At 35.6% G+C, this 16,543-nt stretch overlaps 1 protein-coding gene across 2 annotated transcripts in view; it reads right to left on the reverse strand.

The window, feature by feature from the left end:
• The window catches only part of USP32 (ubiquitin specific peptidase 32), a 197,100-nt gene that overhangs the window by 57,834 nt on the left and 122,723 nt on the right, over positions 1–16,543 (reverse strand). For both annotated transcript variants that reach the window (XM_059997619.1, XM_059997618.1), the window contains exons 6-11: positions 16,184–16,315; positions 14,438–14,545; positions 12,484–12,599; positions 11,827–11,889; positions 10,540–10,623; positions 4,915–4,976 (exon numbers count right to left, since the gene is read on the reverse strand). In XM_059997619.1, coding sequence (XP_059853602.1) covers positions 4,915–4,976; positions 10,540–10,623; positions 11,827–11,889; positions 12,484–12,599; positions 14,438–14,545; positions 16,184–16,315 — 565 coding nt within the window. The remainder of the gene's footprint in view (positions 1–4,914; positions 4,977–10,539; positions 10,624–11,826; positions 11,890–12,483; positions 12,600–14,437; positions 14,546–16,183; positions 16,316–16,543) is intronic.

The raw sequence follows: 16,543 nt of genomic DNA on the forward strand, positions 1-16,543 counted from the left end.
CTCTAGCTGTGGCGCATGGGCTCCAGAACGCATGGACTCTCTAGTTGTGGTGCCTGGGCTCTCTAATTGTGGCCCGTGTGCTCAGTAGTTGTGGCACGCGGGCTTAGTTGCCCCACGGCATGTGGGATCTTAGTTCCCCGACCAGGGATCAAACCCACGTCCCCTGCATTGGAAGGCAGACTTAACCACTGGACCACCAGGGAAGTCCCAGTTTTATTATTATTTCTTATATTTATTTTTAAGCCTGGATTTCTTGGGAAGAGCATAACTTACTTGCCAGCCAATGACTGGTGAGAGGCTGTGCTTAAACATCTGGAGCCACTTGCACCTTTTCTCTGATGGATCTGTGTTCACCATTTGAGAAACACATGCAAAGTTCAGAAAGGTTACAAACCTTCTCTGTGCAAGGGAAGGCTTTTACTTTCTGCATGTGCAAGGATTCCCATTAAACCAGGAATGAATAGACATCTAAGGCTCGCTTTGGTGTCTTCTGAGCTTGCATGTAGTCTTGTATATACTAGCAGCCTTCCAAATCATTTAGAGTATGGGGAAGTTTACTCACTATGGTTATCTTGTTCTCTGGATGTCTTTGTTAAAATTTTGACTGGGCTGTCCGTCTGCTGCTTCCCTTAACCAGTACCTCAACCCCAAGCTAGCGATGTTCCCTGATTGTTTGCCACCATGTAATCTCTACTGTTTTTTACAATATTTTTATAAGATTGTTTATATTCTTATTTTCTTTTTTTGCTTTCATTTTTTAATTGAAGTATAGTCAATTTACAATGTTGTGTTAGTTTTAGATGTACAGCAAAGTGATTCAGAGATATATATATATATATATATATATATATATATATATATATATACCTTTCAGATTCTTTTCCATCATAGATTATTACAAGATATCAAATATAGTTCCCTATACAGCAGGCCCTTGTTGTTTATCTATTTTATATACAGTAGTGTGTATATGTTAATCCCAAACTTCTAATTCCACCCCCCACCCCCATTTTTTTTTTTACAATTCTCTTGGCCAGGCACTCAGCCCTGCTCTACTGCAAATCAAGTCAGCCCTCTCTGGCCTGCCCTGGTAAAACTATCATGCAGATCTGTTGGATGGGAGGGCATGGGAACAGTCTCAGGTAGAAATACTACAGAATCCCATTATTCTTACCAAGGTTTAGTAGTTTTTCTTGAATAAATGCTTCTCAATTTGTTGAATAACTCTGTTCAGTTTTCAGAGTCCTGAAATGGTTGGCTGACAATTTTGCCCAGTTGCTTTTCGGGGAGAGAATTTGCTGAGATCTTCACTCAGCCATTGCAGAAATCATGATACTGATTTTTAAATTAATTAATTAATTAATTTTTTTTTTTACTGTTTTGGGTCTTCATTGCTGCGTGTGGGCTTTCTCTGGTTGCAGCAAGCGGGGGCTGCTCTTTGTTGCAGTGCGGTACGGAGGCTTCTCATTACGGTGGCTTCTCTTGTTGCAGAGCAGGGGCTCTAAGCACGTAGGCTCAGTAGTTGTGGCACATGGGTTCTAGAGCACAGGCTCAGTAGTTGTGGCACACGGGCTTAGCTGCTCTGCAGCATGTGGGATCTTCCCAGACCAGGGATTGAACCTGTGTCCCCTGCATTGGCAAGCGGATTCTTAACCACTGCACCACCAGGGAAGTCCATGATACTGATCTTTAAAAAAAGTACTGATTCTTTAAGTTAGCGACAAATATTTCTTTCTTTCTTTTTTTTTTTGAGACAAATATTTCTTTCACTTCATTGCCTATGTAACAACCTGACTCATCCTTTATTTATTTTAAAATATTTATTTATTTATTATTTATTTTAGCTGTGCTGGGTCTTAGTTGCAGCACGTGGGATCTTTAGTTGTAGCAGGCAGACTCCGTAGCTGTGGCATGCGGCTCTTAGTTGTGGCATGCGAACTCTTTAGTTGTGGCATGCGTGCAGGATCTATTTCCCCAATCAGGGATTGAATCCGGGCCTCTTGCATTGGGAGTGTGGAGTCCTACCCACTGGACCACCAAGGAAGTTCCTCATCCTTTACTTTTTATTAAAAAAAAATTTTTTTTTGAAGATCTAGTTCAGTTTATTCAATGATTCATGAATCAGGTAGCATCCCGTCTAGCAACTAGAGGTGTGATTCCCTGACTCATCCATCAAAAACCATCACAGTAAAATGAATTTTTGACGTGAAAAATGGAGGCAAAATAAAACAAAACTCAGAAATCCAAATGAAATAAAAAATTTGGAACCTAGGATTTAAAATTCAGATTTATTGAAAAATACAGAAAGCAGTAGTGTTTTTAATGAAAAAAGTCCTAGACTTGATTCTGCCACCTCCATGTAATTTTAGGTAAGTTCCTCAACTTTTGTGAATCTCAGTTTTCTCTTTTACAAAATGGGATGATGAAATTAATTTCATGCAGTTATTCTGAGGACTAGATGAAATAACCCAAGTGGAAGTATTTTGCAAAGGACAACGTTTTATAAAAATATAAGATTATCTCAACATTATATTTTTAAATAGGGTTGCTATGAACATTTGCAAAATAATTAAGCCAAGAAATATATATACAGTTTACACAGCATTCTTAGTATCTATGCTAAGTCATAATGACTTAAGAAGATACTAGTATAATATGAAATTATATTGCAGTGCTGTCAGAAAAAAAAGCTACTGCAGCTACATAAAAGCCTTTTAGTATTTCCTTACACTATCTCATTTGTACACTTCAATGTATTTTTAATTTTTATTTTACGAGAGTTAAACATTAGAGAAAATCAAGCAACACTGTCAACATCTGTAAACTGTAAATAAGAAGAAGTCTTCTGAGTATGAAAATTAAAAAGACTACACAAGACTACAGTTTTTATGAAAACATTTTAAAAAAATGGATTTTGCCTAACCTTCTTTAAGAACTATTTTTAAAAATCCATTTTAAAAACAAAATATATTTACTACTTCAACTAACCTAAATCTCAATTGGCACTGCCTATTTAAATGTGACTATGTAATCTTGTTCTCTGGTGTTCCCAACAACTGTTTCAGTAAAATCTCTTTTATCCATTAGTCCAAAGCCAAAAGAAACTACTAAAAAATTAGTTACACACACTACTTTAGGAAAAAGTCAAGTGACAAACTATATGTTGAGACTTTATTCTAAAAGCAAAGTTTAGTAGAGATTCAGTCATATTTCTAAAACTTTCTATATAAACATGTAGTATAATAGTAATCCTAAAGCAATGAAAGATACTTAAGGTATTAAAAATTGAATTATAACTATAAAAATATACAGGCTCATTAACCCAGGTATATGACTTCAATAATTCTGCCTAAGTAAATCCCTAATCAAAGGCTTATAGACTTTATTACTAAATTGTTCCAATATACTTATGTTAAAGAAAAATAGAGATAAAATTAGGGGATGAATAGGACCTATTAGACAATCATTTAAATTATAAGAGGACTTTATTGATAAATACAAGTGTCATTTTATATTATCTGCAGTGGAAATGTAAGCAGAAAGTAAAACTATATTTCAGAATACTCTCATTTTTGTAAAAAATTTACAAATTCCATCAGAGGTATATACGTATGTGCATATGTGATAGTGTCAATAGTGCAACCATCAACAAAATGAAAAGGCAGCCTATAAAATGGGAGCAAATATTTGCAAACCACATATTTGATAAGGGGTTAATATCCAAAATATACAAAGAACTCATATAATTCACTAGCAAAAAACCAAAACAATCCAATTAAAAAAATGGGCAAAGAAAAAAAAAAAGGGCAACGGACCTGAATAGACATTTTTCTAAAGAAAACATACTAATGGCCAATGGCTACATGAAAAGGTGCTCAACATCACTAAAAATGAGGGAAATACAAATCAAAACCACAATGAGATATCATCTCACATCTTTTAGGATGGCTATTATAAAAAGATAAGAGATAACAAATGCTGGCAAGGATGTAGAGAAAAGAAACCCTTGTACATTGTTGGTGGGAATGTAAACTGATACAGCCATCACGGAAAACAGTGTGGAGGTTTCTCAGGAAATTAAAAATGGAACTACCATATGATCCAGCAATCCCACTCCCGGGTATATATCCAAAGGAAACGAAATCATTATCTTGAGGAGACAGCTCTATTCCCAAGTTCATTGCAGTATTATTCACACTAGCCAAGGTATGGAAACAATCTTAAGTGTCCCAAAACGGATGAATGGATAAAGAAAATGTGGTGTTTTTATATATATAAAATGGAATTTTATTCAGCCTTAAAAGAGAAGGAAATCATGTCATTTACAAAAACATGGATGAAGCTGGAGGGCATTAAGCTAGGTGAAATAAGCCAGACAGAGAAAGACAAATACTGCATGATATAAAAAAAAAAAAAGTCAAATTCAGAAACTGAAGAGGAAAGTGGCTGCCAGGGGCTGGGAGAAACAGAGGTCGGTAAAAAGGTACAAATTTCCATTATAAGATATATAAGGTCTTCAAATCCAATGTGATATAGTTGATAACAATCTATTATATAAATGAAACCTGCTAAGACAGCAGAACTTAAATGTTCTCACCCCCACCCCCAAAAGGTAAATAAATATGTGAGCTGATGATGATGGTGTGTTAATTAACTCAATGGGTGGAATCCTTTCATAATGTATACAATATATCAAGTCACCACATTGTACACTTTAAATATCTTAACCCAATCCCTTGGTTAGGAAGTTAGTTTAACAAAAAATTTCATTATGTAACTGTTTTGGAGAAACAAAGTGCTATTGCAATGATAACGTTAAAATGGGACATGCTGTTACTCAGTAACAATATATTTCAGGTGTCAGAAATTTCAACTATATAATGAAAAATGTACAGATTGAAACTACAAACTTACCTAATAATTTGTCCTTCCTCTTCTGGAGTAGCTGGTCTTAACCCCAGAACTATGTGACATACCTAGAGATAAAAGTGGTAAATTAAACTTCTTTGGTGCCAATGACTGGACTATAGACTATTTCACATTCTCTGTATGAGATCCATATTCTAGATGGGAATCTAAATCAGCAATAGCTTTCAATTGATGAATTATCAATGATCCACTTAAGCAAATCTGAACTTTAAACTTAAATTTTCTGTTCTGTTGTTTCTTTTTAAACAAACCATTGCAATGGAAGGCAATTTCCAAATCTCTGCGTGATAAAAAAGAGACAGAGAGAGAGAGAGAGACAGAGACAGAGACAGAGAAAGGAAGAAAGGAAGAAAAGGAGAAAGAAAGGAAGAAACTACTTTTCAGAATATTTCATTAACACTATATATCTTAATTATCTCACATAGAGAATATTACTTCCTTTCCTGAAATCTGAAGAGTATACCATGGCACCTGGGCAGAGAGGTGAAGGGGAGATGAAAAGGACACAGAAAATGAAGGATAATGGTGGCATTTCAATTTGAACAACTCTAAGAAAAACATTATTGCCACTAGTGCTAAATATGCTTTTTTTTTTTTTTTTTTTTGGTGGTACGCGGGCCTCTCACTGTTGTGGCCTCTCCCATTGCGGAGCACAGGCTCTGGACGCGCAGGCTCAGCAGCCATGGCTCATGGGCCCAGCCGTTCCGCGGAATGTGGGATCTTCCCAGACCAGGGCACGAATCCGTGTCCCCTGCAACGGCAGGCGGACTCTCAACCACTGCGTCACCAGGGAAGCCCTAAATATGCTTTTTAAGGCTCATTTTCTCAACTTATTTGCCTTCTCTAAATATCATCACAAAAGATATGATTTTTCCCCCAACATTTAACATGAAAATTTTCAAAAATACAGAAAAGTTGAAAGAATTTTACACTGAACACCTCATTCCCATCACCTAAGTCTAACATTAACATTTTTATTATACTTAATCTATTCATCCCTCAATTCATCATCTTAATTTTTACATGCATTTCAAAGTAAATTATAGCTATTAGTACAGCTCCCTGTAAATACATCAGCATGCCTGTTTATAGTTTTGTTTACATTTTGAGGTACAATTAACAGTACACAAATTAGGTTTACAAGATTCAGGCATGTATCAGTAGTTCATTCTTTTTTATTGCTGAGTAACAGTCCACTGTTTGACAATACCATTTTATCCATTCTCCTACTGATGCATACTTGGGCTTTGGGTTTTGTTTTTTTTTTAAATTTATTTTTGGCTGCGTTGTGTCTTCGTTGCTGCGCGCGGGCTTTCTCTAGTTGTGGTGAGCGCGGGCTACTCTTGGTTTCGGTGCGCAGGCTTCTCATTGTGGTGGCTTCTCTTGTTGCAGAGCACGGGCTCTAGGGCGTGCAGGTTTCAGTAGTTGTGGCACATGGGCTCAGTAGTTGTCGCTCATGGGCTCTAGAGCACAGGCTCAGTAGTTGTGGTGCACGGGCTTAGTGGCTCCGCGGCATGTGGGATCTTCCTGGACGAGGACTCAAACCCGTGTCTCCTGCATTGGCAGGTGGATTCTTAACCACTGCGCCACGAGGGAAGCACAGGTATCTGGGTTTTTGTAAGCAAACTTAATGAAAAGGAAATATAATATACATGCTTAAAAGTGAACAATATTTTAAAAAGATTTTTTAATTGAAGTATAGCTGATTTACAATATTGTGTTAGTTTCACATGTACAGCAAAGTGTTAAAAGTGAACAAATCTTAAGTGTACAGTTTATTGACTTTTCACAAAGTAAACACACCTATGTAACCTTCATCCAGTCAAGAAACAGAACATTGCTACCTCTCCCAAAGTTCCACTTTGAGTTCTTTCCCAGACACCACTGTACCCCTTTAATGTGTTCACTCTACTAAATTCTACCACCATGGATTGGTTTTGTCTGCTTTTGAATTTTCTGGTCCAGTATTTTCCACTCAAAATTATGTAAGATTCATCCATGTGGTTGTGTGTAGCACCAGTATATTTATTTTTATTGTTTTAAAGTAAACCATATGTATGCATGTGCCACCATTTCTGTTTATGTATTTATTGTTGATAGGTACTCAGGTCATTTTCTGTTTGGGGCTGTAACAAAAAATGCTTATAAGAACTTATTCTATGTTTCTTGGTGCTCAGATATACAAGTTTCTGTAGGGTACATACATGGGGTAGATTTGCTGAGTCATAGAGTATACATAAAAACAGCCAAACAATTTCCAAAATACTTGTAAGAATTTATATTCCTACTGGCAATGTGTAAGAGTTCCAGTTTCTTGCTATCCTCAACAATGCTTCATATCACCTCAAAGCTAACCATTCTAATGGATGTCTAATGGTACTCCAAGAGTGATTTTAAAATGTATTTCCATTATGACTAAAGAAGTTAGCCCCCTTTCATAATTATTAGCTATTTGGATATTCTCGTTTGTGAAGCACCTGTTCAAGTTTTTTGTACACTTTGATATTGAGCTTCTGCCTTTTTTTCATTGATTTTTGCTCTTTGTATGCCCTATATACAAGTCTTTTGTTGGATACAGATAAAGCAAATATATTCTTATCTTTTCATTTTTTTTTTTTGGCCACACCACGTGGCATGGGGAATCCTAGTTCCCCAACCAGAGATCGAACCCGTGTCCCCTGCATTGGAAGCGTGGCATCGTAACCACTGGACCGTCAGGGAAGTCCCTCTTTTCATTTTCTTAATGGTATCTCTTGATAAAAAGAATTCTTAATTTTACTGAAGTCCAGCTTAAAACTTTTCTTTATGCTTAGTGCTCTCTGGAAGTATTTTGGCTGCATTGGGTCTTCATTGCTGCATGCGTCCTGTTTAAGAACTCTTTGCCACCTCAAAGTCATTAAAATATCTCCTATATTATTTTCTAGACATTTTATTGTTTACCGTTCAAATTTATTAGATTTATAATCTACCTAAATTACTTTTCATGTATTATAATGGGGTGGGAATAATGAGGCATGTTTTCACCATATGAATACTAATTAATTCAGTACCACTTACTGAAAAGACCACCCCTTTGCATCTGCAATGCAATGTCTTCTTTGTTATAAATCAAGTGATCACACCTATGTAGGTCTGTTTAAGAACTCTCAATACTGTTCCACTGGTTTGTCTAACTTTATGCAGATATCACATTGTCTTAATATTGTTATTTTTTTTTTTTTTTGCGGTACGCGGGCCTCTCACTGTTGTGGCCTCTCCTGTTGCGGAGCACAGGCTCTGCACGCGCAGGTTCAGCGGCCATGGCTCACGGGCCCAGCCGCGCCGCGGCATGTAGGATCCTCCCGGACCGGGGCACGAACCCGTGTCCCCTGCATCGGCAGGTGGACTCTCAACCACTGCGCCACCAGGGAAGCCCAATACTGTTATTTTATAACAAGTTCTAATATCTGGTAATACAAGTCCACTGTTCTTTAATATCACCTTTGCTATTTTTATTTTTGGCCCTTCATACTTCTCTGTGTATTTAGAATCAGCTTGTCAAGTTCTGCAAAAACACAATGACAACAATGAACTTTTTGGGATTCTGATTGTGAGTGCACAAATCTTTAAATCAACTGAAGGGGAATTGACATCATTAAAGTATTGAGCCTTCCAATCCATAAATATGGATTACCTCCCTCTGTATCGGTTTTTTTTAATTACTGCTGTAACAAATTATCACAAAATTTGCAGCTTAAAACAGCACAAATTCATTATCTTACTGTTATGTAGGTCAAAAGTAAGGCATGGATCTCACTAGGCTAAAAATTAAGACGGCAACAGGGCTGTCTGTATTCCTTTCCGGAGGTCAAAGGAAGAATATGCTTCCTTGCCTTTTCCAGCTTCTAGAGTTCACCCACATTCCTTTGCTCGCGGCCCCTTCCTCTTTCTTCAAAGCTAGCCACTTGCACCTCTCTCACTCTTCTTCCAACGTCATTTCTTTCTCTCTGACCACAGTTGAGAAAGATTTTCCACTTTTAAGGACTCATGTGATTAGACTGGACCCATCTGAATAATACAGGCCAATCTCCCCATCTCAGAGTCCTTAAACTCATACATCTGCAAAATCCCCTTTGCCATGTAAAATAACATATTCACAGGTTCCAAGGATTAGGGCATGGATATTGGTGGGGGTGGGGGTAGGCTGAGTTATTCTGCTTACCACATTATTTAACATTTGATACTTTCTGACAAATGTATAAGATAGAAGATCCTGCTCATGTTTAGCATGCTTCCTCTGCAAAATATTGGGCACTGAGTTTATTAAAAAGGATTGAAAATAAAGTATTACCACAGGAATGGTTTACTAATTCTACTGATACTTATGTTACACTTAAATACTCAGGCAAGAGTGGGATCTTGGCAAATAAAATAAGAGCATAATTCAAGCTTTTATCACTGAACTTACCAGCTAACTCTATTTTAAGACACAGATAGAAAATAAAACTAATTAGCATAACAGTCTGCTTACTCATATATTAAGTGAACACAAAGTTTACTTAAGTGGTCAAAATGTTTGTATAACTAATTATGACTTAAAGTAGTTGAGAATATTATTTTAAATGAGATAAAAAAACAGCTGATCAATTTTCGTATTACCAAGCAAGTCATTTCTGTTTATAGTAGTGATTTATATTATTTTTGTACATTTTTTATTTTACAAAGCCATCAACTTAAATCCCTGCTGAAAACTGATAGTGGAGCAGCTGAGTGATTTATATGGATATTATAGGCTTATCAGATTGCATATGCTTTAAATATACATTAATTAGTCATTAGCTATAAGGAAGAGTTCAATTTCCATGTATTCTAACATCGTTGTGTCACAGACAAGTTACTCTTTATTTGCAATGGAAGATCATGATACAAAGATACTAAACCTTTCTGACTTTCACAGGGATGCTTTTACAAGGAAAGGAAAATATAATAAGGAGAATCTAAAATATCACTATTAAATCAACAAATATTTATAAAGAACCATGAAAAATGGGAAACCATAAGTTATTTTTTTTAATTGGAGCAAGAGAAGTATTTTAACTGGGAAAACAGTTAAAATATGGCTGCTCACTCCTAGCAGCTATTCTTTCCTCCTTCTCCTTCAATCTTTTTTGGACCTTCTAAAGAATTAGAAAAAAAAACAGAACTGAGAAACAGTCTTGCATCTAAGATAATCTCCTAACTGGGAAGATTGTATATTTTGTGAAAAATTTACAGCTGCCTACTTATGATCCATCTCTCTGTTCACACAGCCTTACTTGTTAGGAGGGGCCTTTAAACAAGACAACAATGAAGAAAAATAGCAAATTATTCTCTATGTATCTACATTCTCCTGTCATTACTTGTAAGATAAACATAATCAGCTCTATTCTACCCTCCTATCGTCTCATGACTTTGAGAAACTTCAGTAGGCACTCATGCTCTCTCACCATCCTTCAGGTCGTGTATGGGATAATGTAGTTCTTTTTATAATATATGGTTTTGTAGCCTAGTTGTAATAACTATTACATATGGAAAAGATGCAGAACTACTGGTACCACTGTCCTCTGTACCTGTCATTTACCTTAAACATACCTGGAAAAGTAGATTCAAAAATTCATTGGCAAGAACATTTTTCACACTCCAGATTTGATAGTCTTCTAGAGTAAGATGGCCCATCTGAAAGTGAAACAGTATTTTAAAAGATCTCATTTTTTATACTATTTGAATAAAATCTGGTTTATTAGACTTCTAATTGTCATATGTCTGAAAGAAAACCAATAATTTAAGGTAGATGCTATGTGTTCATCTGAGAAGTAGGCCAGCTAGGATAAGTTTAAAAGTAACCAAATTTTGTTGAAATAGTCAATGGCAATGAGGACAATTTATCCCCAACAATCTTCTTCCTCCAATAAGACCTGGGAAATAACTCACAGTATCTTCTGGTTCAAAGGTCACTTACGGAACCCACAAAAGGCCCTGAGTAGGGAAAATGAAGCATTTACTAATTTTGAAAGCATTTTTGCAGACTCTTTGGATTATGCCCTTTGATCCTAACAATTTTCTAAGACCTTCTTAGAAATATCTGGTAATTTTATCAGAATTCTTAGAGATTTAAAAGAATTTAATAAATATAAAAAATGAGTATCTACATTACATTTCCCCAAAATACAATTTAACATTACTCTTATAAGTTGAGTAAAGCAATATTTTCTTGGTGTCAAAGTGTACCAAAAATTACATTTTCATACAGAAGGCAAAATATATATAAGCTATTGATTACATGCTTATTCTGGCTGCCATTAAAGAACTCAGAAGAGATCTTTACCAATATTACTTTTTAAATTTTGTAAAAGAACATATGTACCACCCAGACTGAGATAAAAGGTCATTTCCATCATCCCAAATATCCTTATGGTCCTCCCCAGTTAAATCACTCATCCCCGAAATCACTGTTGTAACACCTGTTACCATTTTTAAGTTTTGCCTCTGTTCTCGAACTTCATATAAATGGAATCATACAATATGTGTTCTTTTTTTCTGTGCATTCTTTCACTCAGTATAAGGCTAGCCCTACCATAACTTATTAAAATGGGAGAAATAAAGATTATAAATGATGGCAACGGCTGTGTCTACTTAATTTTTATAAAATGCCTAGCTTATAAAATATAATAAATGTTTTTATGTATATAACACTTAATGGAGTTGTTTAAACATGGAATGGGCTATCTTTAGAGACAACTTGGAGGTGTTGTAACAACAGATCCAAATAAGCACTTGGTGGGGATGAGGTAGAAGAGATTTAAATATATATATAAACTATATAAACCAATTCAGAGTACAAGGTATTTTTAGAAAAGGATTAGTCCCAGCGAGACTCACCTTTGTGGTGTCATGTGCATTCAATATGCCTTCTACAATGTCAGATAGATCCATGTGTAATTCCTTTAAAAACAGAAACCCAAAGAAGTAATTAGAAAAGAGTAGATATCATCTTTATTAGTCAGTGACTAAGGTATACGACATTTTGGTCAAGTTTTTTTTTTTTTTTTTGCGGTACCCGGGCCTCTCACTGTTGTGGCCTCTCCCGTTGCGGAGCACAGGCTCCGGACGCGCAGGCTCAGCGGCCATGGCTCACAGGCCCAGCCACTCCGCGGCATGTGGGATCTTCCCGGACGAGGGCACGAACCCGTGTGCCCTGCATCGGCAGGCGGATTCCCAACCACTGCGCCACCAGGGAAGCCCAGGTCAAGTATTTTTTTAAATTACCATTAATAGATTGTTACACTTGCTTTAAAAAATTAAGCCAATTTCCCTCTGGTTTCATTTTTACTTTACACAATACATTCAGTTTATGAAATTTTCTAAGGCAAATTCTTTTTCCAATTTTGTACCTTCAGCTATGGATATTTTGAGTAGCATAATATAGCAACTAGAGGTAATAACAAATCCCTTTCTCTTGATCTCTTTTTAAAATTTTTCACTCCATTTTCCTGTTGGAAATTTACATGCAACAAGATGTATACAACCAGAATTTACCGGGATGTCATCGGTGCGGTTGTCCTTCCAGACCTCTAAGAGTGCAACCACCATGTCTCTCAGTTCAACCCTGGAGAGAACTCCATCACGGTCAACATCAAACACCTTGAAGCAAACTAAACAAAAGAAACTCTTATGAAGTATTCTGAAGTACAATACGTTTTACTGGAAGCTGCCTTAGTAAAATTACTTAGTTTCTTAAGCAAGTATATTCTGGATTAAGTCTGCTTATCTGGAGCAGACTATGTCATTAAAGTCCTCTGAACTTGTAGGACTTCCTGCACATACTTGCTAAGTCTCTCTATCTACATCATTAGCCAGGTTGGAGAACCCTATCCTTCCCCCAAATCTAGAGTTAAATTCCTTGCAAACTGAAAAATAAGAGCCAAATTACTGTACAATACCTCACAGATTTTGAGGAGGTAATTCAAGCCTTTAAATTAATTTGTACTATTTAAAACTGATCACTTCAGAGTTGATTCTCACAATGTTGAAAATGTTCCATCTACATTAAGAATCAACAATAACAAGGTGGTACAGTTGGCCCTCTGTATCCACAGGTTCCACATTTGCAGATTCAAACAACCACAGATCGAAAATATATAAAAATTAAGAAAAAAATTTTCCATAAAGTCCCCAAGAGCAAAACTTGAATTTGCCACACTGGCAACTATTTACATAGCATCTACATTGTATTTACAACTATTTACATTATATTAGGTATTATAAGTAACCTAGAGATGATTTAAACTACACAAGATGTGCATAGGTTATATGCAAATACTATGCCATTTTATACAAGGACTTGAGTATACATGGATTTTGGTATCCGAGGAGGTCCCAGAACCAATCCCCAGCAGATACTGAGGGATAACTGTATAAAGATTTTGCCTCTCCAATGTAATTAAGGCACACTCATTTTTTGCCAAAGAACAATTTTAACTCTTCAATTCTTTGTTTATATACAACAGACTAAGAATTAGAAATAGCAGCACTTTGCTAATTAACATCAAATGAATCACTCTAGTTTATTAACTTCCACTAGCAAAAAAGAAATTAAAATTTTTTTAAGGCAATAATAAACCTCAATTGAAAAGCAAAGATTTTGGCCTCTTTATTTAATATTTGAACTTTAATGGGAACAAATAATCTATCGTAAAGCCAGGTTGGAATAATGGTATACCATATCAGGGAAGAAAAAAGGAATATACATTTTTTAGATTACATACTTATCTATTTCATATACTCCCATAATAATTATGCTATTAAATCAATGGAGTGCATCACAGCACATTACTGAAGAATATCAAATAACAAGTAGCATACCCCACATAGGCAACATTTGTGAAGCTGTATTTTAGAAAGACACAGAGATAATGACACTTGTAAATATATTAGAATTAGGTTCCAATTAAATGTTGGAACCTAAACTGTTGCATTTTATCAAATATAGTTAAGATTTATTAATTCAATATGCTTATAAATTACACTATAACATTTTAGTTAGGCTTAAAAGACCATTTTAGTATTTAATAAAACTGTGTTTTGATCATAAATTTCACTTTGCTAATAAAATACTAATGTATTCAAGTGACAGAAAGTAAGTTATACTTCAAGTCATGCAAGACACAAAATTCTCTATAGACTACCAGAAAATATTTTCTAAATGCTTAACATTTTCAAATACATCATGACTGATGTAGTTCATTTATCATGAGCTGCACATTCATCTGGAAAAATCAACCCCGTTACTAATGACAAATCCCAAATCACTCCACAGAAAATAGGTGACTGAATCCTTACAGAGACCTCAGTAAAAGCTCAACATGAGACTGCTATTTGCCAGAGTAATGAAAATTCAAGCCTCAATCCACAGATGATTTTTATATGAATGAATGCTGATTTTTTTCGCTGTATAGTTTGCAAATTTTGTGATAGTGTTTAACACACTTACATTTTTGTCTTTCAGCCAGGGGTCCTCTGCAACAGGCTGATAACCCACAGGATATCTCCTTAAAATCTATGTGATTGTCACGATTTTCATCAAAAGCATTAAACAAACCTGTAAAATAGGAAGACAATGTAAATCACAACAAACAAACTTCCTAATGGTAATAAGGACATGTTTATGAAAGGAGGCATGACTCCCATAAACTGACTGAATTAAAAAAAAAAAAAGTTTATCAGTAGTTCCCATTGTCCTAGGAAGTATTTCTCTTTTTCCTGGTATAATTATAAAACTTAACTTTCTAGCAGAAAATACATTACTATTATTTAGTATTTGGTTTTGTTTGCCTGCCTGTCTCTATTTTATATCAATTCCTATAGCTCAAAATGACTTTAGCTGTAAAAAATAAAAATCAGTTTAAAAAATCAAGAACTGAAAAAAAATGTCAGAGACCACAATTATCCTTATTTGGAAAGACTAAGAAGAAAAAGGAAAAAAGAAGAAAAGTTGAACTGCATATCAAAGATATACTGTGTTGTTATTAATAAGCTCCATTAAGCTCTTTCATGAAGCAAAGAAAAATAACACACTATATTACCAAAGAAAGAAATTCTGTACTGCAGTCTTCTTTGTATTACTTAATATTTATAAATATTTTAAAATTCAGAAATAAAAGGGAATTTATAATATAATCCTGTGGTTTTCAAACCTTTTGTAAAAAATAGAAATGGAATAATTTTGTTTTCAAATAAAATGACTTATCACTCTCCAATTCTAGAAAGGTAAAAACACAACTGCACCTTTGAAGTAGGTACAAGCCCTATCTGTTCTGGCTCCCCAAACAGGTATTTCTGAAATACACTGGGAATGTGAAGAATACAGATTGTCTGTAAGACTCTACTTCTGTGCCCTCAGTTTAAAAAGTAGAAAATCAAAGCTAGAAGTAGTTACATGACTTGCCAAAAGTTAGAAAAGTTTAAAAAGGTCTGAACCAGAAGCAGAACCCAAGTATTCAGATTCCAAATATGGTTTTTGTGATATCACCAACAACTACCCTTTGCATTACTAACTTTTTTTTTTTTTAAGTTATAGCAATGAAAAGTTTAGGGCTAAGTGGGGAGCATAGAGATGGTCCAGTCCAGTGGTTTCTTAATCTTTTTGGGGCAGGGGAGGGAGGGAGGGATAGAACAGTGGAACCTTCTTCCTTTTTTTTTGGTGCCACGCCACACGGCTTGCAGGATCTTAGTTCCCCAACCAGAGACTGAACCCGGGCCCTCAGCAGTGAAAGTGCAGAGTCCTAACCACTGGACCGCCAGGTAATTCCCCAGTGGAACTTTCTTATGTAAAATAAAAACAGTGGAGGCTCTTGCGGTGAGGGAACAGGTGGGGCTATGTGTGGAAACCTAGAGCTTTGCCTGCTCAGTGGCCACCTCCCTAATCCCTGCACCAGATGCTGAGGCACCTCACTGGAGTACTGTTTTGTAACCACTGTCTCGGTCAAAATGTTTTATATATATGAGAATGTACAGGTGAGAGAGCAAAACTGACTTATGCAAGGCTACATAGGTAGAATAGGAAGCTCAAGACTATAATTCCCAATTTAGTTTTTTTTCCCACTAAACTACACTATTTGCAAGAAACTTGCAAACTTGTAACATTATAGCCTTTTAGAGTTAAGATGTATTGGTTAGAAATAAAAGATGGTCTTATGTGTGTTTAGCAAGGAACACTGTAGAAATAGAATGTTCCTACCTTCACTTAGAGATGGACGAATTGGTGGTGAAACCAATGGGCCAAACGTCTCTAAATCAAATCGTCCAGTTCGGGATTGAGCCTTCAGCAACCAATAGCGTTTCTCCAGATCAATGATGTCTGATTCCTCCACTGAGAGTCAAATGAAACAAGATTATAAAACCTCAGGCTTCTCTTCTGGGCAGTTAGTTTATCCTGATAATGTAACTTCTAAGGATATATTTTAATTTCCCAGTTAAATTGCTAAAAATTACCTAAAACAAAACTCTGAAAGACAAATACATTATATTTAAAATGGAATGAAAATTAAATTCAAATTAACATATAAGAAGCTTTAAAATGGAAAAAAATTTTTTTTTG

Source organism: Delphinus delphis, chromosome 19, assembly GCF_949987515.2.
Source record: "Delphinus delphis chromosome 19, mDelDel1.2, whole genome shotgun sequence".
NCBI lineage: Eukaryota > Metazoa > Chordata > Mammalia > Artiodactyla > Delphinidae > Delphinus > Delphinus delphis.